At 41.2% G+C, this 24,903-nt stretch overlaps 1 protein-coding gene across 5 annotated transcripts in view; it reads left to right on the forward strand.

Annotated features, from left to right (window-relative positions):
* SEC22C (SEC22 homolog C, vesicle trafficking protein) overlaps window positions 1-24,903 on the forward strand; it is a 141,868-nt gene that overhangs the window by 42,013 nt on the left and 74,952 nt on the right. For 4 of the 5 annotated variants that reach the window (XM_078665318.1, XM_078665316.1, XM_078665317.1 and 1 more), the window contains one exon: window positions 13,979-14,158. The exons of the other annotated variant lie outside the window; for it this stretch is intronic. In XM_078665318.1, the coding sequence (XP_078521444.1) occupies window positions 13,979-14,158 (180 nt within the window). The remainder of the gene's footprint in view (window positions 1-13,978; window positions 14,159-24,903) is intronic. 5 annotated transcript variants of the gene reach the window in all.

Genomic DNA, 24,903 nt, shown 5'->3' on the forward strand with positions numbered 1-24,903 from the left:
TAGTTAAAGATTTCTTAGAGGGGCTTAAGAAGGTCTTTCCACCAGTGAGGTCCCCCTCCCCTCCCTGGGAGCTTAATATCGTCCTGACTAAACTGATGAGTGCTCCTTTCGAGCCTATACATAAGGCTTCTTTGCAGCACTTGACCTGGAAAGCTGCTTTTTTAGTGGCGATTACCCCTGCCCGTAGGATTAGCGAAATCCAGACCTTGTGTTGTAAGGAACCTTACACAGTTTTTCATGCCAACAGGGTGGTTCTACAAACGCACCCAGGTTTTCTGCCTAAGGTAGTCTCCGACTTTCATATAAACCAGTCTATTACCTTACCTACCTTTTTTCCTCAACCTACCACTTCCCCGGAGAGGTCATTACACTCTCTAGATCTCCGGAGGGTCCTTAAGTTCTACTTGGCTAAAACCCTTCCACTTAGAAAGTCTGACCGGCTTTTTGTTAATTATGGCAGCACTAATATTGGCCTGTCAGCCTCATAACGGTCCATTTCTCGCTGGATTGTCTCCTGTATAACTTTAGCTTACCAACTAGCTAACAAGACCTTACAGGGTAAACCACATGCACACTCTACTAGAGGGAAAGCTTCAACTACAGCTCTCCTCCGTAATGTTCCTATTTCTGAAATTTGTAAAGCGGCTACTTGGTGGTCTGTGCATACCTTTACCCGCCATTATTGCCTGGACTCAGATACACAGGCCTATGCCCGAGTAGGACAGGCCTCTTTAAGGAACTTATTTGCATAAGATGTATTTGCAATGTGTAACTTATTCAGTCTTTGATGTGCAATTTCTTGCTCGTCCGCGAGACTTTGGGTATGAGCTTGCTAATCTATTCATAGATTATGACTATTGATGAGTATCCCCTGGATGAGAAGGATTAGTTACTTACCTGTAATCCTAGTTCCCATCCAGGGATATACTCCTCAAAGTCATAAGCTCCCGCCCTCCTCCCCGGACGAGCATGATTTGTACAGTTATGTTAAGGTACTACGGATCTACTCTGGTGTCTTGCACCTCCAAAAAGAACTGACCCAACGGTCACCTGTGGTGCATCATGGGAGCAGGGGGTCACCTTCAGGGCTTAAAGGCACGGTACCCCTACTCTGTTGCCTTAAAGGCAAGGTGTCCGTTTTTCTTTGTTTCTTTATACTCTACTGCAGCCTACTGGCAAATGCCTGCAATTACAAGGTTTCCGATGGCAATAAAGCATTGTTGCTTTCAAATGTTTACTCCTTTCATTTATCCTCAGGGGTTGGGAGAGTTCTACTGTGTGTATGCTAATTCATGTAATTTTGTGGCAGCTTTGCCAGTTGGGAAATGTTTTTAGACTGCAAATATATGTTTTTCACATATATATGCATATATATTTATATGTATTTTCTATATACTCCGGGATCCCGCACATGGGCGGCGATTATTCATAGTTTATGACTTTGATGAGTATACCCCTGGATGAGAACTAGGATTACAGGTAAGTAACTAATCCGTATCAAACTTTACCACCAAGTTACGTTCTGTCGTGACAGGGGTGTGGGAAGGTGGAACAGAACTGGGCCAGTAATCACTGTTCCCAGAAGTGAACGGAGTACCAAAGGCCAGAATTTCCATTTTGCTTATATTGCACTGTAAGCCGCTCATAGGCATCCACTAAAATACCACTGAAAATCAGGCCCTAAATTTACACTGAGTATTAGAGATGTTTCTGTCCCATGTTGAAAGCATCTGTGTGTTGTCGGCATAGCGCAGGATTTCCCCAAGACTGCCTACAAAGTCTTATCATATGTCATATTATCATATAAAAATATGTCCTCATCCTTTAAGAAGACTAATAAATTACTTTTGGCGATAACTGCCATCATTACATTTTTTTTCTTATTTTGCCAGAACTGCGTCTTCATTGTGGAGGCCAGATTTTCCTGACTGACATACATCATTTAATGAATAAAACATTGCACTGAAACACCCTGTACTTTTGTTTAAAATTCTTAGGTCAGCAACACTGAATTTTAGGTCAATCTACCTATTTAAACAAAAGAAGAAATCTGGCGATAAGCATATAAACCTGAATAATTGGCACCACTCCTCATGATCCGGTGTTATGCTAGAAATATACATCTCATTTATTGACCGTTGTTTGCACCTCCCAATCGTCCTCTACGGTCCTTGCCCCTTACCCTCTTCTCTGGCATATTATAGATGAAGACCATATATTGTGCAGTGTGACAATACACAGTTACAGTTTAGCAGATCTATCCCTCTTGTGAGTTTAATGTCTTACTTAGCATCAAAGAAATCATCCAGTACCATCTGCTTCCTGGCAAGAGTCAGGCTTTAGGGTTTTATTTAGTATTCACCCACCTGGCATTTGCCTACACTAGTTACAATCATTGAACAATCTGTGCCAACTACTCATGTCCTAGTATTGATTGAACATCAGACTATAAGAACATGGAAACGGAAGAACTAGTTGAAGAAAATAGTGACTTGTAGTTGGGTTAATGAGGCCAGCAAGGGAGCAGGGGTGTGCTCCCTTGCTGACCTCATTAACCCAACTACTCATGAACCCAACTACAAGTCACTATTTACTTCAACTAGTTGATGGGAGGGCATGAGCGAAGAACAAGGAGTTTACAGATTTCAGAAATGTAAGTCTTTTAAAAAATATTTTCTAGCAGACTAGGATTTCTGAAGTTTTAACCCCCCCCCCCCCCCCAGATCATGAGTCAAGTCATCAGTTGCTAAGAATATTTAGACATGTATTCTGCTGGAAATTCCCACACTGCTATATTTTATAAACATTAATGTTATGATGGCTGTAATTAACTTTTTTGTTATAAGGTTATGTCATTTTGCAAAGCAGTGTTTGATAGATAGCGTGGGCAATGAGAAATGTGTTAATAACGAACCCACCAAGGACTTCAAAGAAGGTGGTTATCACTTGGGGCACCCATTAGAACATTGAATGGTTGTTAACAGCATCAACATGTTTGTCATTTCTCTTATTTGTATTTATTTCTGGAATTCGACTGTTTTTTACAACTCTGTCAGACACTTGTATACTCTCCTCTTTCCAGAATAGCCTCAAACATGTATCTAGGTATTAGTGCATGCTTGTGCAAAGGTGAGGCCCTTTCGACCATGACTTTACATCAAACCGCTGTATGTTGGACACATACTAAGTTCTTTTCCACCCTCGTCCACATTTATATATGTATGTATAAGCACAGGCACTCGCCATGTGCTTTTCCGAGTTGTTCATATATTAGTGCTGTTGTCTGAGGTTTTTTTAACAACCTTATGTTTACTAATATTAGATCCATCTGTGATTGATAACTATTGGTAGTCAACTTGAGTAACCTGTTTCTTTGCCTCCTCTTTTATCATTTGGTGTTGTGTCAACAGCGTAAGCTAGCAGTAATTGTCCATAATTGTCCATAACATAATCTAGCATTGTCAGGCACCCAACTTTCTTTGTGAAATCCAGAAAGAATATATGTAATCCCTTTCAGTATATCTGGTTGTTTACATCATGCCACACCCACAATTAAATACCCTGTATAATAGATGGACTGTGTCTAACTTGCTTCAAGGGTGAGGAGTAAAAATGTGTTTATTCCTTAACTTATCTCAGACCTTCAAAGTCAGATTCTTAGTTAGGTTAAGGTCTAGCAAAAATAGCCTACCATTGTTTGGTGAAAGTGCAATAGATGTATCCTTTCTCCAAATGCTACCATGGCTTGGCTGACGCCTCCTGGTTTCATTCCAAAAGTTACAATAGATTGTCTATATATCTACAGTTTGTTTCTCAGGGTATATTTGTTGGCCTTCCTCCCTGGACAAGGCTAAAACGTGTTCAGTTGCTGTTGAACAGCATCTTTTCAAGAACATCCACCCGAAAAGAGTGTTATGAATGATAACCTTATACATTTAATTATTTGCTATTCTAATTATCCAGGATAATAAACCACTTCTCCAGTCCAGCTTTAGAACAGGGTGATGCATCTGGCCCCCTTCCTTTTTACCCTGTATGTTAACAAACTTGAACAGATATTGGTAGAGGGGAGTGTTGATTGTCCGCAAGTTAAAGACAGACCCTACCTGTCCTGTTATATGTGGCCAATGTTGTTGTTATGACAAGAACAGCCAGAGACCTACAAGCCCTTATAAATGCATTTGTGGGCTTTATGGAAGGGTTAGACCGCAGCACCAATATTCGTAATTCTCACATCGTGATCACTGGCCCAAATAACAGAAAGACCCAATCTTTGAAGATTGGCCTATTGCCTCTTACACGTGTCATTAGTTTCCCATATTTAGGGGTCCTGTTGATGTCAATCTATGCTGGAGCCCCCTGCTCAAAGGGAAGTTGTCTGATTTTGATAAGACCAACACTGCTGTATGGAATTATGCCACTAGACTGGGTAGAAACCCGATTAGCGCCCTTCTGCAAGTTTATTGCGCCAAAACCATTCCCAAGGCCATCTATGGGAGTGTGATTTATGGCCACTTTAAACACCATCTCCTACAGGTGGCAGGGAACAAATTTTTGAGATGTCACCTCTGTGTCCCCCAGAGTACCCCCTCGTACCTAGTCCATGAAGAATTGGGGGTCAGTTATCTTTCTGCTACCATTTCTCTTGGCACCCCTCTTGTGCTGGGTTGATATATTGACCAAGGGAGCCTTGCTAAATAGAGCAGTTTTACATGATTGTTTATCCCTTGACTTTGCTCTTCATATCCCATTGCTTAGGTATGTTAAGACTTCTTTAACTAACCTAGGAAGGGTTTGCCCCAATAAAATAATGAAGCAGACCGAGGTTGGGTCAAAGATAACTTCTTTAAACTCAGACAATTAGAGAGAGAATCTGTGGCTGTTCACAAGGCATCAGCCAGGAGGCATTTGTTACTAAAAATTCATCCTCTTATATTGACCTTGAGTGGACATAATGAGGGTCAGTTGGTAACGTGTCCCAATGTCCGGCATGGGGAGCACATGATCATGGTGTGTGCTGTGTCCTGATAGGCTGAGTGTTCCTAACTTCATGTGGTATCAAACTTTATGGTGCTTTGGGAACGCCTGCCCCTCCGACCATGTGTGCTTTATTGGGCCAATTTCCCTGGACCATTGTGGTGTCGCTGCCTATCTGTGGGATTAATCTGGGTCTTTCCTGTTTGCTCGTTTGTTCTGCTGGTTACGTGCCACCCCACCTATGATCTGTCAATCAGTTGCCTCAGGCCTAGTTTGCAGGGCCAGCCTGACCACACATTTCTGACTCACGGTTGGTGGAGAAGGCATATCAAGTGATTTTGACAACAGTGATTCGATTTTGTTTTTATGCACACATATATCATTGAGTACATTGACATCAATTTGAACACACCAGTCAAATGGACGCTGAGGTATATAATCAGTGGGCCTGCCCAGAGATCTATCACTAATAACATTTTATTTCTGAAAAAGAAAGGAGTTCAGTAAAGAACACATCAGCCAATTAGTAAAGAGAGAATGGTTTATTGAACTTGATAAAAAGCTGCAGGATTTTTCCAGGTGGATTACTTCATCACAGAGTTTCGTTTGCTAGGCCATATGGTAAATTGGACCAGTCTTGCCTGAAATTGTGTCTTCATTTGTTTCTAACACATTTTTTTAAACTGTTTCTACGGACCATCAAACAGCTCCCATTTCCTCAAAAGAATAAAATACCTTTATTTGGGAAATGGTGTCTTTCGGCCAGGAAACCGTCTTGCTAAATTAACTCTCCGCAGCACATTAATGTGCAAGAATCATGGCACCAGCAAACCTGGAACTAAACAATGTCAACGAGGCTTGGGTATGATTTTGATACAGATGATAGAGCCTTTTCGTCTCCGATGGTCGTAGGAAAGCAGAGATCTGAATGTGGTACAACATTCTCAGGAGAGTGGGGTGGAGGGGACTTAGGGGCACATGCATCAAGGGTTTTTGCATTCGCAAACGGTGCGAATCGCAAAATTCGGCCGTCTGTGAATGCAAATCCCTTTTTTGGGATGCATTAAGCTTTTTGCTTTTTTCGCAATTTAAGAAATCGCTATTTATTTGCGATTTCTTAAATTGCGATTGCATTTAAGAAAGCGCAATTTTGCGGTTTCTTAAATGCAACGCATGATTTTTTCAAAATTGTGAAATCGCAAATAGGTAGTGCTAAATTACCATGAAGTTAACCTTCATGGTAATTTTCGAAGACTTTCAAAAGTGCACAAAAGTGCATTTTTTAAAGTTTCATTTTACACACACATTCCCTTGGGGCATGTGTGTGTGTGAAAAATGTACTTAAAGGTACATATCAGGGGTGCAGGGGGGGGTCCTTTGGACCCCCCCCCCTGCACCCTTGAAATTGCATTCTCATTTTGCGATTCCTTAATTGTGAATCGTAAAATGAGAATGCCTTCACATTCATTCCTATGGGCCTCTAGGCCCATACGAATCAATGGAAAAGGATTCCTTAATTGCGATTCGCAAATTGTGAATCGCAATTGAGGAAAATTGAGAAATCGCAAAAAAAATGCAATTTCTTGATGCATAGCCGTTTGCGAATTCTTAATTGCGATTCCTTAATTTTCGCAATTAAGAATTCGCAAACGGGAACATTGATGCATGTGGCTGTTACTGTCTGTCAAGGTGGCAGTGTTTACAGTCCTCTGTGACCCCCCAATACAGCAGCAGTCCTGTCACAAGCTTTGAAAGTAAAATATATCGAGAGACGTACTTCCTGACTGCCTTCCTGTGATAGGTAAGTCCTGGGCAGTCGAAATCCGATCTAAATTGACTTTGACTGCACTGCTGCTTGAAATGCAGAATATCCTATTAGTATGCCTAGATGCACATCTAAGGTTAATTTCTTTAGCTGATAATAATGTACTGTGAATTGCAAAAACAGTTGGTCTGGCTTTAATGTATTTTAATGTGTTCTTGCATGCAAATACAGGCATGCACATATCCTGCTTAACACATTAAGGCCAGACGTTGTAGTGCAGTTCCTATATTGCAAATAGACTCTGTGCATTGGAATAATATATCCTATAGATTTGACGTAGGACTGAGGTCGACTAGGTCTCTATCGAATATATTAAATGTAATTGTGAGTGCCAGCTAGCTCAGAGGTCACTAGAAACTTTCTCGAATAAACAAGAAGGGATTAGTTTCTTACAACCGCATAAACATGACAACTTTGTTTCCCCAAGAATAAACGTATCTTCAGAGTCGTGGAAACAATAGATAAATATTTTACTCAGTCAATCATGCATGCTTTGTTTCATCAGAGGTGCAGAGAAAAATAGAGAGACAGGCGTTTTCAATAAAAGGACTTATTGAACAGTCTTCTTTCTCTTGCAAGTAAAGTGAACTGCTACAATTGTAATACTGGTTGCAAAGTATAATACGTAAAGCAAGATGAGTATTATAAAATAATACTGTAAAAGCATTGTATGGTTTCTAAGCCATAGATAAATACATACATAAATACCAAAGGCTACAAGTACTCAACTGGTGCTTCTAAAATACGCCTACCCCAATGTACCTAACCTAAGTCTAGTACGAGGGAAGAAGTAAGTGTGGTGTAGCATAGGTTTAGTTTCTTTGCCAAGAATCTATCCAAGATTTCTCTTAGGGTCCAATCAACTCCGTACCTTGGTTTTAGAATGAAGGAGGTCTGGTATCTCTTGTCTCGGGACTCGTTTTCCCAACACCCCGCAAGGGGAGCTTGGAAACACTGGAGCTGGATTCTCGGCGAGAGAAAGGACAGCTTCTCGATCAGTGCGTCAGCTGGAGGGTCGGCTTCCTTCGGCACTTGCTGTAGCGAGCTGCGTTGGGTGAGTAGATAGTCGAGCTGCTCCGAACCACCGTGTGCTTGCTAGAGCAAGTGTAGGCATATTTATACCTTGAGGGTGCCTAGTTTGACGTAAAGTCAGGCATAATAACGTCATCAAAGAACCCCAAGGGGATGGTAGTTCTTTGAAAACTCCATGAGTTCTTGGACAAATCAATATTCAAGCAAGGGGATGTCCCTGACTGCTTAAGCCGATTTTTCCAAGATATAGTTGTGGCTTTTTGGAACGGGTGGAAGTAGCCATGCCTGTATTTGGACTGCATGGGCTATGTCTAAATATCGTTATGATTTCGATGCCTATATATGGGCAATGTGGGTTGTATCTATATAAGGGCATGAATCAGTAAATTTCACTCGGGTCCTAAAACACCATACAACAACGTATTGCCTTTCTTGTTACCTGGAAAAAGTAACTAAAAAGGGTTGCATTTTGTCTAGAATGCATATAAGAGATGACGAACTGAATATGACAAACAGTGCAGCAATGAGTGAGTTTTCTTTTCACATATAAAATAGTCCCCTATTTTTCTGAATAGTACCACAAATGGCTATTAACATATAGTGAGTGAGAAATACTCTTGTGAGACAACCCAGTGTGCACTCTACCTATATTTTAGTGAATTATTAATGCTAGGTCATTTTGACAGCTGGTCTGCCAAGTTGGTCCTTAAAAGGTAGCCTGGTAGTGCCACTAGTTGTGCTTCTACGAACTTGCCGCTATATACGTTGTAGTGTAGTTCCTATATTCCCAATAGGCTCTGCGCATTGGAATAATATATACTGCAGCTTAGACGTAGGACTACGGTCAACTAGGTCTCTGCCGAATATATTAGACTTAATTATGTGTGTGCCAGCTAGCTCAGAGGTCACTAGAAACGTTCTCGAAAGTACAAGAAGGGATTAGTTTCTGACAACCATATAACATGACAACTTTGTTTCCCAAGAATAAGAAATCAATCTTCAGAGTCGTGAAAACAATAGATAACTATTTTAATCAGTCAATCGTATATACTTAGTTTCACCAGAGTTGCTTAGAAATTAGAGAGACGGGCGTTTTCAATAAAAAGGTATTTATTGAACAGTCTTCTATCTCAAGCATGAGAAATGTACTGCTCCAATAGTAATGCTGGTTATAAAGTACAATGCATATAATACAAACAGTATTATAAAGTAGTACTGTAAAAGCATGATATGGTTTCTAAGCCATAAGTTGCTTTAAATAGATAAAATGCATAAAATACATACAATGATAAAAGAGATGGCTAAAAGTACTCAACTGGTGCTTCTAAAATACGCCTACCCCCATGTTACTGACCTAAGCCTAGCACAAGGGAAGAAATAAGTTTAGGAGTATTTTTAAGTTTAGTATTCTTTGCCTAGAATCTGCCAAGAGTCTAATCAAGAATACTCTAAGGCTCTAATCCGCTCCGTACCTTGGTTTAGAATGAAGGAGGTCTTGTATCTCTCTCTCAGGACTCGATCTCCCAGATACCCGCAAGGGTAAGCTGGAAACACTGGAGCTGGAATTCTCGGCAAGAGAAGAAACAGCGTCTCTCAGTGCGTCTGCTGGAGGGTCCGCTTCCTTCGGCACTTGCTGCTGCAGGGCGTCGGGCAAGTAGTTAGTTGATCTGCTCCAAGAACCACCGTGTGTTAGTTTGGGCAAATGTAGGCATATTTATACCATGAAAGTGCCGAGTTTGACGCATGATTGGACTTAATAACATCACTCAAAGGTTCAATTCCCAGAAAACTCCAGGATTTCTTGGATAACTTAATATTCAAGCAGGGGGAAGATCCTAGCTGCTGAAGGCGTTTTTTTCCAAGAAATCGTTGTGAATTCTCAGAACTTAGTGGAAGTAGCCTTGCCGTATTTGGGCTGTAAGGCTCAGGCCAAATATGGTAATGATTTCTATGCCTATATAAGGATAGAGTAAAGTATACCTATATAAGGGCATGAATCAGGGAAAAGTTACACTAGGGTCCTAGATTCGTGTACAACAACGTCACTTTATCTTGGAGATATTCAGTACTGCCAAGTACCACGCAAAAGGCATTAGACTAACACATTTTAGAGTGGTGCTCTGCATCACAGCACTAAAATGCATATTTGCATGACATGTTTGCTGTCACTGAAGCGCTACAAACTATGTGTTGCAGCTGGCAGTGCGCCGCCTGTGGCATCGTGCACTGCTCCAGCTGGCTTGGGGCACTCCGTGGTACTTGTCAGGACTGTCAGCTGAGAGCTAAGGCCGCGCTGGCAATGTATTATATTTATTCAATTGGAATCCTGCGTCGCCGCTCTGCTTGCGCAGTTCTGAGTCACTTGACGCACCTCTGTGCCAGCCTGATGTTACGGCCGGCCCTGTAGTATGCCCAAAAGGTACAAGTACTACCTAGACTGTCAATATGTTTGATACATTGGCCGTGGCGCCGCAGAGGGAATGTCATGTCCTGCCTCCTACTAGACTAGTAGCGTCGCGGTCTCTAGGAGCGTAAAGGCCAGCTGCTTAGAGGTTTGCGGGTGGCACCGCCGGCAGCAATCATTATGGCGCTCCTGGCTCTGCTTGCAGCGGTCCAGTGCAGTCTCAAGCAGTGCTGAGTAACTAGTGCTTGCACAGGCCGGGCCGCCCGTGGACAATTCAATATTCAATATTGCCGAACCTGTCGTCGGATTCATGACCTGTGACCTGCCGTCAGACTCATTGACCATCCGCCAGGAGAGGACTCGGATAGGCTACCTGAACTAACCGGGCTCCCGTGGCAAACCAAATATGATTTCCGTGGGGATGGCTCAAGGCAGACTCAGCCAGCTGCCTGCTTGCTGCAGAGTCAGTTGCTGAGGACAGTCGGCTGCCTGGCTGACGATCGGATCACCAAGAACAGACTACAGGAAGTAAAGTAGTTAACACTTACCTTTCCCACCCAAGTCCATTTCTGGTGCTGTGCAGTCCGTTTAAGATCTTTTTAGAGTTCCCCATTGCTGAACTGAGTGTATTACTGGCATAAGTTGTGAGTATAGTATCTCTTTTACTATCAAAGTTACCAATGCAAGGAACCGAGGCAATGGCTTTGTTGATCTCGTTGAAAGTAAAGGTATGGTCAGGTAACAATTCAAAAGAAGTATCCTTCTTTAACATGTCTCTAATCGGTTGGACTAATACTGATTTTTTTTTTTTATGAGTTTCGACATGTACTCAGCTAGACCTAGGAGAGATTTAATTTCATCCTTATTAGTAGGAATTGGAACTTTAGAAACCAATTCAATCAAATCAAATTTTTGTTTTATTCCTTCGCTTTTTTTTCTTGAGGGTGAGACCAGCCTTACTGAGTTTTTCAAAACCCATGGATCAGGATATCATCCTGGAAACATATTGTTTTATCCACACCCTCAAGAACATGTTTCATTATTCTCTGGAATGCCACCACTGCAGACGCAAGACCAGACGGTATCCTCAGGAATTTGTAGGTTCCAAAGGGAGTGGTAAAAGCTGTAGGTATTTGTGAATATGGGTGGAGAGCAACATGATGGTATGCTGAAGAAAGATCTAATACTGAAAAGTACTTGGCATCATGTATAACGCTCAGCATTTAATTTTTTTTTGGAAAGGGACACCTGTTAATCCATATATTGGCATTCAAACTCCTCAAGTCCACACACAGGCAAATATTTGTTCCTTCTTTTTGGGACGTTATAGCAAAAGGGGCTAATTATTCTGACCTTTCCCCAGCTTCAACTACACCTTGTTCTTCCAACTTCTTCAGCTCTTCTTTTAATGGTTTGACCATGAGTAAAAGAATGGAACATGTTTTGTGTACAAGAGGAACAGCATCTGATTTAAGTTTGATCTTGTGTAGATAATTATTTAGCGTGCCTATTTCTTCTGCGAATACTTCTGTAAAATCCTCACATACATCTTTTCCCACTAAGGTTCTGTGTTTGAGTAGAACCTTTTCCTCATTATTAGGATCTAATGTTATACCGAGATCTCTTTGGTATTTCAAACCTAATAAATTGCACCCCTTCTCTGTGATATAAATCTTACCAATAGAGTGTCTCTCTTTAAAGGAAATTGTCAGTTTCACCATACCCTTTACCAGGCTTCTCTAGGACATACTCATTCTCTTTAAAATTGTCATGAAAGATTCCATCATCAATTAAGGTGTATGGTGAACAGGAGTCGGCAAAAGTACTGATAGTTTTATCATCTAGTTGAATATCACATGATGGATACCTAACTTTGTCATCCTCCTCCTGATTATACACATTAAAAATACGTTTTTTATCATCCTTGTGTTCAGAATGTACCTCTGTATGGGCAACATGTACTTCTTTTCCTGTAATCCTTGTTTACATGTTTTCGCAAATTGCCTTGTCCTGTTACATTTTCTGCAGTTCACACTTCTAGCGGACAGTTTGGGTGATTAGCGAGATGATTAGTATTTCCACATCTATAGCATTTCATGTTTTAATTTCTTAACCTGGATTTAACTGTTTGTTTTACATCTTTAACTTTGAGTACTTGGTCTGCATCTTTTATAGCATTTACTTCCTTTTCATCTCTACTATTATCCTTATTAAGTTTAATTTCTTTTACACAAAAAGCAGTATGCTCAATACTCTTGGCTATATGAATTGCTTCATCTAGGTCAGGATTTTGAGTTAAGATTCTCTCTTGGACCTTCTAGTCGTTGGTGCATCGGACCAATTGATCTCTGATCAAGGAATCCGTTAAGGGTCCAAACTCACAAGTAGCCGACAACCCCATTAATGTTGCTATGTATGAGGTAATATTTTCATACTTACCCTTAAAAAGTGTATGCCTCTCAAGCACCACATTAATCTTTCCTCAAAATGGGTTCCTAATTTTCTTAACATTTTAGTAAAATCATCTTCCTCTCCCTCCTCCACCCCACTACCATTGTCCGATAAATCGTCATAAACTTTTTTTCCTTGGATTCCTAAATTATGCAACAATATGTGTTGTTTTCTTACAGAAGATACATTTCTCCCCTGTGGCAATTAAATAAGAATGCAAAATTAGAACCCATCTATCCGAAGGAATATCTGGTTCTCCTTCCTCATTCAAAAATGGTGGGGGTTGACTCATATTTCCTACAGCCATATTGAAAGGACAATTAGAAAAATGAATATTTAAATAAGGTATACAAGTAAGGAAAACATAAATGATCACTGTGCCAAGCGGATAGGATACGAACGCAACCACAGACAGGCATGAAATAAAAAACTCAGTGACAATCGATACCGCAATAATACTGATATTCCTCCAGTCAGCAGAAAGATGACAGCTCAGATACCTCTGAGAGGCCACACAACGCAAACACAAACTCTCCTCAAAAAAGCATGTCCCACATGCAGATAACTTGAAGTTCCTGAAGAGGCCAGAGATTGAATCTTCCGTATTGGCAAACCACTGACTGAAAGACACACACACGATATGGAATGAGTCCTGCACACTGAGTTTATGTTCCGGCACTATAAACACACTGGCAACGAGCTCACAAGCAGGTATGCTTTACGGCTACCTGAAACGAGCCACAGAAAGTCCAGATAAATACTCTATGAGCAGAAGCGTCCTCTCACGGGTTGGAAGATTTCAGGACAGAGATCGTAGGCTATATAATTGAAAACATGACAACCACAGTACACGTTCAAGGAGCTCAAAAGCCGGCAGATGCAGAGACGTAGATTACAGGGGTGGGAACTCCAAGCTGCCCCCTGCACATCATATTGTAGTCGTTGTCAAATGAAACGAAGTGTGAAAGAAGAAATCCGGAACATCCAGATATAACGGGTAGTTTTATTCTCTTGATAGGCGTTCCCAACTGCCACAAAAGCTCCCTCAGCCATAAGGTACAAATCAGACTGGGGCACATCAACATTCTAAAATGCACTCCCGGGGGTTCCATGGCCCATCCAAAGTTCTGAATAGGGTAGGGATGGCCTGGCGCAAACCAACTTACGTTTTATTTAACATGTGTTCACTAAATTAATATAAGTTCATAAGAAGAAGATTATGACAGAAATGGTATTTGCATTAATTTATCCCAACCCCTTTTCATGGAATTTATTCTCACCTGTTCTAGACAGTGTTATTCAGAAAGTGAAGTGGCAGTTTAATTACGCAAGCAACATTCAGATGAAGATGGGCTTGGCGAATATGCCGGAAACGCGGACTACCCCGTCTCCTGTCGTCCTAAAGCTGGATGAGATTGAGGAGAGAAATGGTGTGGCAAATGGGCACGCGCATGCGCACGTGGATGTCGGTGAGTTACAGCATGACACAGACAACCCTTCTGGGACTTTTTTTTATAAGGAACTACAGTAAAATATAATTTGTTTTCGGTGATACTTAACCAGGTTAGAAATGCATATTGTTTTGTTTTATTCTCTCTGATAGAATGCGTGCTTCTTTTCTTGGAAACTCATTCATCCCAGGTTTAACCTTCTGATCTTTATTCTTTACCACCACTTGGGGGAGCAGTGTTAAATTCATGGCAAATGCTGCTATATGAGGGTTTTCTTGCACACAGCATCAAAATCTTCATTTGATGCCCCATTTCAAATGGCACAACTTGTTATAGGAGATAACGATCTCACTTTCAATTTTTGAGTCCCAGAACTTCCTTTGAACTACTTTTTGCCATTGCTGCTGTTGGGAAAATCGCTTGTCAAGAACCCTTGCCGACCCCTTGTGTCAGCCGCGGACCCGCCCGCCTGTCTCCCGCTGCCCGGCTGCTCGTTTTCCATCAAGAGTGGGGCCGCCGAGAGGAGACCGGCGAGGGGCGAACTACAACACTCATAAGCCCTTGCGGTGTTCCGCGTCATCAGGGAGCGCCAGGAGGCGCTTAAATACGTCATCGGACCCGTCTCGCGGGATGCCGGGCGAAGCCTGGGCAAAGGGCGGGCCCTCTGAGGCCCTCAGAGGACGAGGAGGTCGGGTTGGGTGTACCCCTCTAACATCTGTTGTCCCCCACCAAGTAAGACTTTTTGATCCATCTCCTGTATTGTGCAATATTAAAATAGCTGATACATTATACTTCCGCTATTGGGCTCTTTTTAGCATCATTCATTAGAAAATGTCCACAAGAGCCAGCAGAAGTAAGACAGCCGCAGGAGCTGCATCGGTGATCGGTCCGATAAATAGCTTCATTACAAGGACTAATGATGCAATTGACTTAAGCATCTCACTCCTCGAACTAAGGGTTTCGTGTGATCTGGAAATAGCCAGACGCTCCTCTTTAGGAAGCATTAAACTAGCAAAAACTCCAGTCAGCTCTAAAAATCTATATACAAGCTGTACACGAGAAATACAAGCAGACCTTCATATACTACCTAATGAGGTCAATCTATCGGCATCTAACCCTCTAACTGATTCCGAATCGAGCACTGATCTAGAAAGAACTCCAGACGTTAACATAGAACCAACACCAGAAATAGTAGAGGGCATCAGTGAGACTAATCCAAGAACAAGACAAGGGGGTGCTATACGCAAACAAAATAAACTACTTACGAAACCTGCTTCTGATGCAGGCAGAAAACGTAACACAGCAAATACTCGACACAAGAAAAGGTCAAATAAGCACCTAAATGCTACTGGAACAATTCAGCGCCTCGAGACAATAAATGCAGATACGCAGGGGACCACCTATGGGTATAAGGACAAGCCTGATGCAACACTAGCAAACGACCAGCTGGTCGAAAGATTTGGAGACCTTTTAAGCATCTTTATGTCACCAATTGAATCTAGGCTTGCCCGCATAGAAAAACAGCTTGAAGAACTAACTATCTATAATAAAAAAGCTTCCTGCACTGCTCCTAAAGTTACCATAGATCCAAAAACAAATGTTACTAAATCTGCGAAATTTATAAACTCTCAATCAGAAACTTTTCTAGTTCCGGATACTGTGACAAAACAGAAACCCATCATGTCCACAAGCAATAGAACTGCTACTATATTAACTACTAGTTCCACTCCTAGTACTGACACGAATGTCCATAACACAAACACCCAATTAGGGAAGGCAAACACAACATCCCAAAGTGGAAGAAAAACACCTAATCAAATCAGTAATATGATACCAGACTTTCAAAGGCAACAGACTCGCTATGAACAGCCATATAACTCAAGGCAGATTCCTCCGTGTATCACTCTGCCACCTGAGTGTGGAGCTTATGTATTAGTTTTGGTAAACGTTCCGAAACTAAAATACAACCAGGATGAAACCTCCTCCTCATTGAAAAATAAAATCTTACATTGGTTGATAGCTAATTGCAATTTCCCAATAGAATGTTCAGGAGAAATCATTCATACACAAAGAGTAGGATGGATAGGCCCTTTGAGGAAAACATTTGAGGGGGATTGTATAACGGTCAAATTTAACAACCCACAATGGGCCGAAAAAACATTGGCCAGGGCCCCTCTACCATCTACGTGGGAATTTAATACTACTCTTCTCCCACTGGGCTATTTTTATAGACATCTGATCACAAATGGCCCGAATATGTTAACCAATCCTATCACTCCTCTACATGACCATCATTGGGCATCTGAAACCAACTATCCTCCTTTCCATCAGAACTCCAACCCCACCCATCCGTCCGGTCCTTTACAATGGCATCAAAGCCAAATTCACTTACCTATGGCAACCCATCCTTATTTGACAACTCCACACCACGAGCATGGAGACATTCGATGGCGCCAAGTTGCTGCAGCATCAACTAATTCTTACAATATTCCAACTTACAATAGATTTAGTACACTGTCCGGTTTGGACTTTGATTGACTCCGCCACTCTCAGTTTGATGGAATGGAAACCCATCCATCAAAAATGGGGGGGTCTATCACCAATTTCAATCTTTCAAATACCGGAAAATAAGCCCACACCAGTGTCCGTGAAAGACACCCCGACAGTTTCTGTTGAGCTAATGATTAATACAACAAATATAGTAACTCCTTTAAGCCTTAACCAGACTAGCTCCCAAGTGCATTTTACTTTCTGGAATATCGCCGGCCTGTCTTCAAAACAGACAAACCCCAATTTCCAGACCCAGGTTAACCTGAGCAATATCATCTGCCTTCAGGAAACCTGGGCCATTGACCCAATACATATAATGGGCTATAAGACGTTTTTTTCTGGAGCTACAAAATCCTCATCAGGAAGAAATAGTGGTGGTTTAGCTATATATATTGCAAACACTCTACCATGTGAAGATATACTTTCCCTAAAATTAGAAAAGAACTACCAACTAATTATTTTAAAGAGTATTAAAAACAAGGTATATCTAATAGTAAATTTCTATAATAATTTGAATTCGCCAGATCTGATCGCCCTTCTTTCTGAGATTTTGCAAGTCCTCCAAGACTTAAGAGCACATTATATCAGGAAGTCTTGCACAATAGTGTGGGGTGGAGATTTTAATCTTAAACTATGTAGGAGTGATGATAGTGATAAATATGGAATCAATGATGATAATGGTAATAGCGTAACTCATTTTCTACACTCGAATGAAGGCGAAAAAATGAGTGAGATTATGACTGAACTTGAACTAGGTTTCGCTAATGAGTTAAAGACCTCGCCAGTAGCCTTTTCACCAACTTTTAACGGCAGAGGCTTAAAGAGCCTGATAGATTATGTATTAGTTTCATTCTCTGACGGCCCACGAATCAAACTATTTGAGGTCATTAAAAACCCACTAAGCGACCACTTTCCACTTACCATCGCCATACGTGAATCAAAACCTCACAAGAAACAAGCTACTATGACCATCTTAGATCAAGAAGAGCTTAAATTAGGAGCCTTGAACGGTTACACACTAAAATGGGGAAACATTGATAAAGCAGCTGTAACTGAAAAAATAGTCAGGCAAAGTCACCCAGAGATAATAACGTGCCTTGATTGTAGGACAAACCCTAAAGAAGTCTTAAATAGCTTTAACGCCATTACACAGAAAATAAAAAAAGAACTTACTAGGGTACACAAACAAAAAAGTCAGGGAAAAAAAGGCTGGTTTAGCCCGGCATGCACAAAAGCATATTCGAATTTGAAGGAAGCCCTAATTAGGGAAAAAAGAAATAGACTGGAAGTTACTAAACTTAGAAGGGCGTATGCAATTGCGTTGAAAACCAGAAAACAGGAGATAAAAACTGATTTATGGGAACGCCTTAGTAGGAGCTCAGAATTAAAAGATAGTTCAGCCTTTTGGCAAGTAGTTAGATCCCCTTTTTTACCAGGAAGTGATGATCAACCATCCATCATCAACCATCCATCGACGTTCCGATCAGCGAATGGGTGAGCCACTTCTCTAAAGTTTTTAGCAAAGGCAATATTCAGGACAATGATCATATAGACTCTTTGACACAAGTGTTATATCCGATATCTTTACAGTTTTCACATAGTGAGATACAAAAAGCACTAAAAGCCTCAAAAATGGGTAAAGCCCCAGGATCAGATGGGACCCCAGTGGACATTTTTAAATATGAAGTAGATCTCTGGTCCCCGATACTGACTAACGTTCTGAATGCTACTATTGAAGAGGGTTTAATAGAATCTTGGAAGACTTCAATATTGGTCCCCATCTTTAAAAAAGGAGATCGAAACAGCCCATCTTGCTATAGACCAATATCGCTTCTGGACTCATTAGGGAAGATGGCAGGTCGGATCCTTCTCGATAGACTCCAGGAGTGGGCAACCAGCCAGAACATCATCTCGGCTATACAATATGGGTTCCGAGAGGGGCTAGGAACAGTGGACCAAGCACTAAATCTGTCTTTAATTGCTGGAAAATACATGGAGGCCAAAGGGTCCACGCTGCATATGGTATACGTTGATTTGTCTGCAGCATTCGATTGTGTAGTACACTCGAGGCTGTGGAAAATCATCTTAAAAATGGGTGTTGACCCTCCAATTGTAGATTTTCTCCGAGAACTGTACACCGGCACAACAGGAAAAGTGAGATTCGGACCAAGGGAGAACTCACAGAGAGTTTTAGGGTGGAAAAAGGGGTTAGGCAGGGGTGTGTCCTTGCCCCCTCTTTATTCACCCTTTACACAAACGGGCTAGAGGTCATTATGTTGGAAGGCAGTAAAGACCTCCCCTCAATTGAACGTCGGCAACTACCAGCTTTGTTATACGCTGATGATGCGGTCATACTAGCAAGAACTCCTGTTGAACTACAGAAAGCATTAGACAGATACTGTGCCTTCATGCTAAAACTAAACCTGACCCTGAACGTAAAAAAAACATATACGATGCATGCGGGGAAAAATACTACAAAAACCAGAAGATTGTTTGTAAAAGGAGAGATATTGGACAGAACTGCAACATATCCATATTTGGGAATTGTGATAGACGAGAAATTTAAGTGGAAGGCAGCGATTAATGCCAGGAAACTGGCCTTTCTGAGAGCAACTACAGCGCTGAAATCGTTTGCACAAAAACTGGGCCAGAAACCAGCACTGGAACTTTTGAAAATATATAATGCCAAATGCGCCAGCACTGCCACGTATGGAGCAGGTATATGGGGTTTTGCGAATGTGGGCGAATTGCAAAAAGTAGAAAACTCATTTTTGCCTTATTTACTTGGTGTCCCTAAGAGTTCCTCCACATACGCCTGCCATTCAGAGTTAGGTATAGACTATATATCTGATATCATAAAAACCCAACCCATAATGCTGTGGCGTCGAATTTGGGTAACTGAACAATGCCACTTAACAAGATCAATAATACAAGATATCTTGACTCTTGATTACTGTGGAAAGGTTAAATGGTTAACATATGTTAAAGCTCTACTAAAGGACCTAGGGTATGAAAAGTTTTTCCATCTCCCGTCAACATTAACTGAGATCTCGAAGGCGGAACTGAAAAAAACATGTTTAGCTCACATGCGACAGATACGCCTATTAAAAGAGGTACAGAAACCATCTGTCCAACAGAGTTTACTGGTACAGACTGTGTTCTCCATTGAACCTTATCTTATGTACAGATTAACCCAATATGAAAAAACGTTGCTGACTCGTTTTAGATTCAATATGTTTCATCCAATGGTCTCTTTTCCCACTCAAAATGATTGGTCATCAAACTTAATCCCATGTCCATGTGATTCTGTCTCACTACAAACAACTATACATACAATTTTATTTTTTAAATTCTACACAGAATCACGAAAGCGCTGGCTATTGCCCATACTGAAAACCTGGGGATTGCGCCAATGCCGTCCAGCATATTTGGTACTTCAATACCTGGAAGATGAGAAAATAGCAAAAGCAATGGCGCGATTTCTTAAATTTTGCATTCTTCATCGCTCAAACCTTTTAAATGAGGACTGAATCTGTAAAAACTATACGACATATCTTAAGGTCTATAAAGAGAGACCTTTGTATTCAATTTGCCTTTTTTATGTAAAATATTAATTGTTTTAAAAATTTTTTTTAACTAAAATATCTTAAATTTGGAAAAAGTGTATAACATGTATGATGTGAACTTTTATGGTGTTCCTACAAATTGAACAACCGAATAAAGTCTTTTTTGATTTGATTTGATTTGATTTGAGTCCCAGAATATTGGATTTTAAAAGGGGCAATAATAATCACATTTCTAACTGCTTATGATAGTAGAAATTATAAATTTTCTGTGATAACCTGACCCCTGTACAGAATTATGCGCCTGTTAGGTAGAAAAAAGATACCAGGAGATAACGTGAATTCACACATTTTAATAGTATAAATCGGAAGGCAGTGGATCTTCTATTCAGTTACTGCAAATCACACATGAGTCATTTATCATGCATTGTAAACAGGACTTTTGGGAATGTGCTCAATTTGATCACTAGGGAGCCTGACTTATTCACAGTACACTCTTGGTAGATAAGCGGGGCTGATTAACTGCAAGCGATGGTAAAATTAACTATTCCTTCTGCCTACTAGGTCTCCTTCTGCTCTACTACATTGGTCATTCCCTCAAACCAAAACCTTGGCCCAACTTATCTTACCTCAAGTCTTTAACAAGAAGGAAAATTGCTTCTTGAATTTATTTATTTATAAGCAGTTTTTTTAAATCTAGGTCAGACATTGGAACAGATTTAAACAAACATTAAATACATATAATATATTGAAGGCCACTAGAATTATGTGGCAGCGGAGGACCAAATTATGTGGCAAGTGAGGACGTAATTATGCTGCAAGAAGAGGCAAATTAACAATGTAATGCGGCACAATTTGTAGCAGTATTACATTATTATATTAGCCTTTTACACATCTAAACATGATTTAGGCCAAAGTTACACCTCACTAGTATCAGTGTAAATAGCGCAATCAGCAACTGAAAATGACCAGATAACATTTGATTGGATCATCAACAAGTGTGGCCTCATTTTAATTAACTTTTGATCCACATGAACTCGAAATATTTTTTCCTTAAAATCTGCAAATCATGCAACATATAATTGATTACGTGGTAAGTTCGGTAAATTTTTAATTATATGGAAAATGCCAGGGCCACATAAGCGCATAGTTCCAGTGGTCCTGAATATAGTTACATAGGGTGAGTAGCGAATGGTATGATTAGATAAACTGTTATACAAACTACTTGTGATGACAACTAAGGAGTAGAATAAAAGTGTATTATTTACAGAAACATTTTTACATTATTTGTAAATATGTAGCTGCATTTACAATAAGTAAGTAGGAAAGTTGCTGAACAGGTCCTTAAAATGCTTGCAGCTGGAGTTCATGTTTAGGAGACTTGACAGCAATGCAGAAAGGTAGACAAATACAAATGTAATTTTTTGAAGATTACGATATATTGTGCAGTGGAGAAATGAAAAATTAAAAACGCTGATAGGACTTCTAAAGTTTATGATGAAGGAATATGTTTAGAGTACCAGCCTTACAAACTCATGCCAAGGCTGTCTGCAGCCACAGTCTGTGTTAGGTGTTCAGAGCCTTTAGTTTGATTTTATGTATCTTTGTATTTATAAATATAGTATGAAGATTTGGTATCTTTTAAATATTTTTTATATATATCTATCTATCCAAACACTCTTCCTTTCCACTTGAAAGAAGAACTCCGCACACCAGCTTCAAAAGATCTAAACGCTTTATTCAATGTGCAAATGTGGCAACTGCTTAAAAATATACATATATATATATATATATATATCTCCCATCGCCTGTAGGTAATCTTCCGTTTTGGTTTTGCTAGCGGAAACCGAAGGAAAAATACACCGTCGCTCTGATATGTTCTGAGCGTGTTTATTTAGATAAGTGCATCAACGCTGTCCCAATGCGTTTCGGAGTTCCCGGCTCCTTGATCATTGGTCAGATTACAATCTACTTCCTTATCCTTAAAACGCCACATGTAATTTCCTGTGCCTAATTAGCATAAAACAGACTTTCGGTTGCTTCATAATGGATTCAGCTATCAACATTTCAATATTATTCCAGTCTTATGTTTCACAATCAATAACAGCAGGTTATAATAGAAAAAAGCAAGAGAGGTACAGAACGAAGCAAGAGAAGTGCAGAAAGAAGCAACATGGGTACAGAAAGAGGCAAGAGGGGTGCAGAAAGAGGCAAGAAAAGTGCACAGAGAAGCAACAGAGGTGCAGAAGGAGGCAAAAGAACTGCCGAAAGAGGCAAGAAAGTTGCACAAACAGGCAAACAAGGTGCAGCAAGATGGAACAGGGGTGCAGACAGAGGCAAGAGCGGTGCAGAATTAGGGAAGAGGGTAGCAGAAATTTGCAAGACAGGTGCCAAAAGAAGCAAGAGGAGTGCAGAAAGAACCAACAGAAGTGCTGAAAGAAGCAAGAGAACTGTTGAAAGATGGGACAGGGGTGCAGAAACAGGCAAGAAAGTTGCAGAAGGATGGAAGGTGGGTGCAGAAAGAGGCAAGAGGGGTGCAGATAAAAGCAAGAGTGGTGTAGAAAGAAGCAAGAGAAGTGCAGAAAGAACCACCAGAGGTACAGAAAGAGGCAGGAGGGGTGCAGAAAGAGGCAAGAGAAGTGCAGAAACAACCAACGGAGGTGCAGAAAGAGGCAAGAGAGGTGCAGAAAGAGGGAACAGGGCTGCACAAAAAGGCAAGAGATATGCAGAAAGAGGGAAAGGGGTGCAGAAAGAGGCAAGAGGAGAAGTGCTGAAAGAGATGAGTTGCTGAAAGAAGCAATATAAGTGATGACAGACAAGAGAGTTGTAAAAAGAAACTAGAAAGGTGCAGAAAAAGGAAGAGACGTGCAGAAAGGGGCAAGTGAGATGCAGAAAGAGGCAAGACTGGTGCAGAAAGAGGCAAGGGAGGTGCAGAAAGAGGGAACAGGGCTGCACAAAAAGGCAAGAGAGATGCAGAAAGAGGGAAAGGGGTGCAGAAAGAAGCAAGAAGAGAAGTGCTGAAAGAGATGAGTTGCTGAAAGAAGCAATATAAGTGATGACAGACAAGAGAGTTGTAGAAAGAAACTAGAAAGGTGCAGAAAAAGGAAGAGAAGTACAGAAAGGGGCAAGTGAGATGCAGAAAGAGGCAAGACTGGTGCAGAAAGAGGCAAGAGAGGTGCAGAAAGAGGCAAGTGAGGCTCAGAAAGAGACAAGAAGGGAGCAGAAATTGGGAAGATAAGTGCAGAAAGAGGGAAGAGATGTGCAGAAAGAGGGACCAGGGGTACAGAAAGAGACAAGAGTGGTACATAGAGAAGCAACATAGGTGCAGAAAGAGGTAAGAGAAGTACAGAAACAGGCAGGAGAGGCGGACTGCATTCCTTTCCACCCTCTGAGCTGCTCCAGTCGTGCAGCACGAGATGCAGAATTGCTGCCTTCTCTTAGTTGTCCCAGGACAGTGGTGCCCCTTGTGTGACACCTAGTAGCACAGTGGTGGACGATACAGTGAAGAGGTGGTGGGGTGGGTGAAGGGGGTGTGGGGGAGTGCGGTAGGGGTGCTCGAGCGAGGAGAGAGGTTAATAGTAAAACTAAAAACCACCTTTCTGAAGCTGCCAGCTGCATTGATCCTCGCGCCTCTGTGTTCTGCTGCTTCCTGGTCCCAGCAGACACTGGGACAGCAGCAGAGACTCCCTGTGCAATGCCTGTAATGTCCTCATGCTATGAGAGCAGCACAGGGATTGGCCTGAGGGGGCTGGTTTGACTCTTTGTTCAGGACATGGCGTCTCTGCTGTTTCTTCAACCCGGCTGTTCAATAAAGCTGAGCTGGAGAAATCTAACTGAGCATGTCTGTTTGGCCTGGCTAAGTGGCCAGCGAAACAGACATGTGTACTAAAAGGTGCACTCCACTCCTCCCTCTCATGGCCCGACCCTCCCGTCCCCACACACGCTGGCTCAGCCAGCAAGTATAAACACGTCTAATTGCATGTTTTTAGTGTAATTGGACAAAAAAATACCTCATCTAGGTACGACCATGCTCAAGATCTCACATTCTAGAAATCTTTTGACAAGAATGTTACATCAGCAGTGTAAATGCAGTCGAAAGATCAGGCAAACTAGTTGGACCAAGATCAGCATTGTCCACCATTATAAAGGTCATCAATTACTGATACCTCCACTGGTCCCGTGCCCAGGCCTGGCCTAATTCTCGCTTCTCATTTAGCACCACTTGACAGTATGAATCCAGGTTCCTAGTTTGGATATTTTATTTACAAGCTTCCCTGGGCTCCATGCTAGGAACGATTCTCTTATTGCAAATACAGTGTAAAAAAATAAGTCACAAGTACTAACATTTTGGTATGTGGTTGAGGGGGGAGTTATAAGATTCCGTTAACAAATAACACCACAGATCTTGTGCGGAGTAAAGGGAAGAATTATAGAAGGCTATACACTAAATTGCACTTCTAAAATAAAGTTTCCAGAGATCTTCCATTTTGGAATGTTCAGCCAGACACTGTTTTGGTGGAAAATGTAATGGTGTGGAAGAACATGATCCTTCTACAGTTAAGATACATATTAAACACTGAAAGTTGCATGCTGCTTGCTCTTAATGTTTTTTTCACAGATGTTGTCGAATACCATGAACCCATACATCCA

This window comes from Lissotriton helveticus, chromosome 10 (assembly GCF_964261635.1).
Source record: "Lissotriton helveticus chromosome 10, aLisHel1.1, whole genome shotgun sequence".
In the NCBI taxonomy this organism is placed as follows: Eukaryota; Metazoa; Chordata; class Amphibia; order Caudata; family Salamandridae; genus Lissotriton; species Lissotriton helveticus.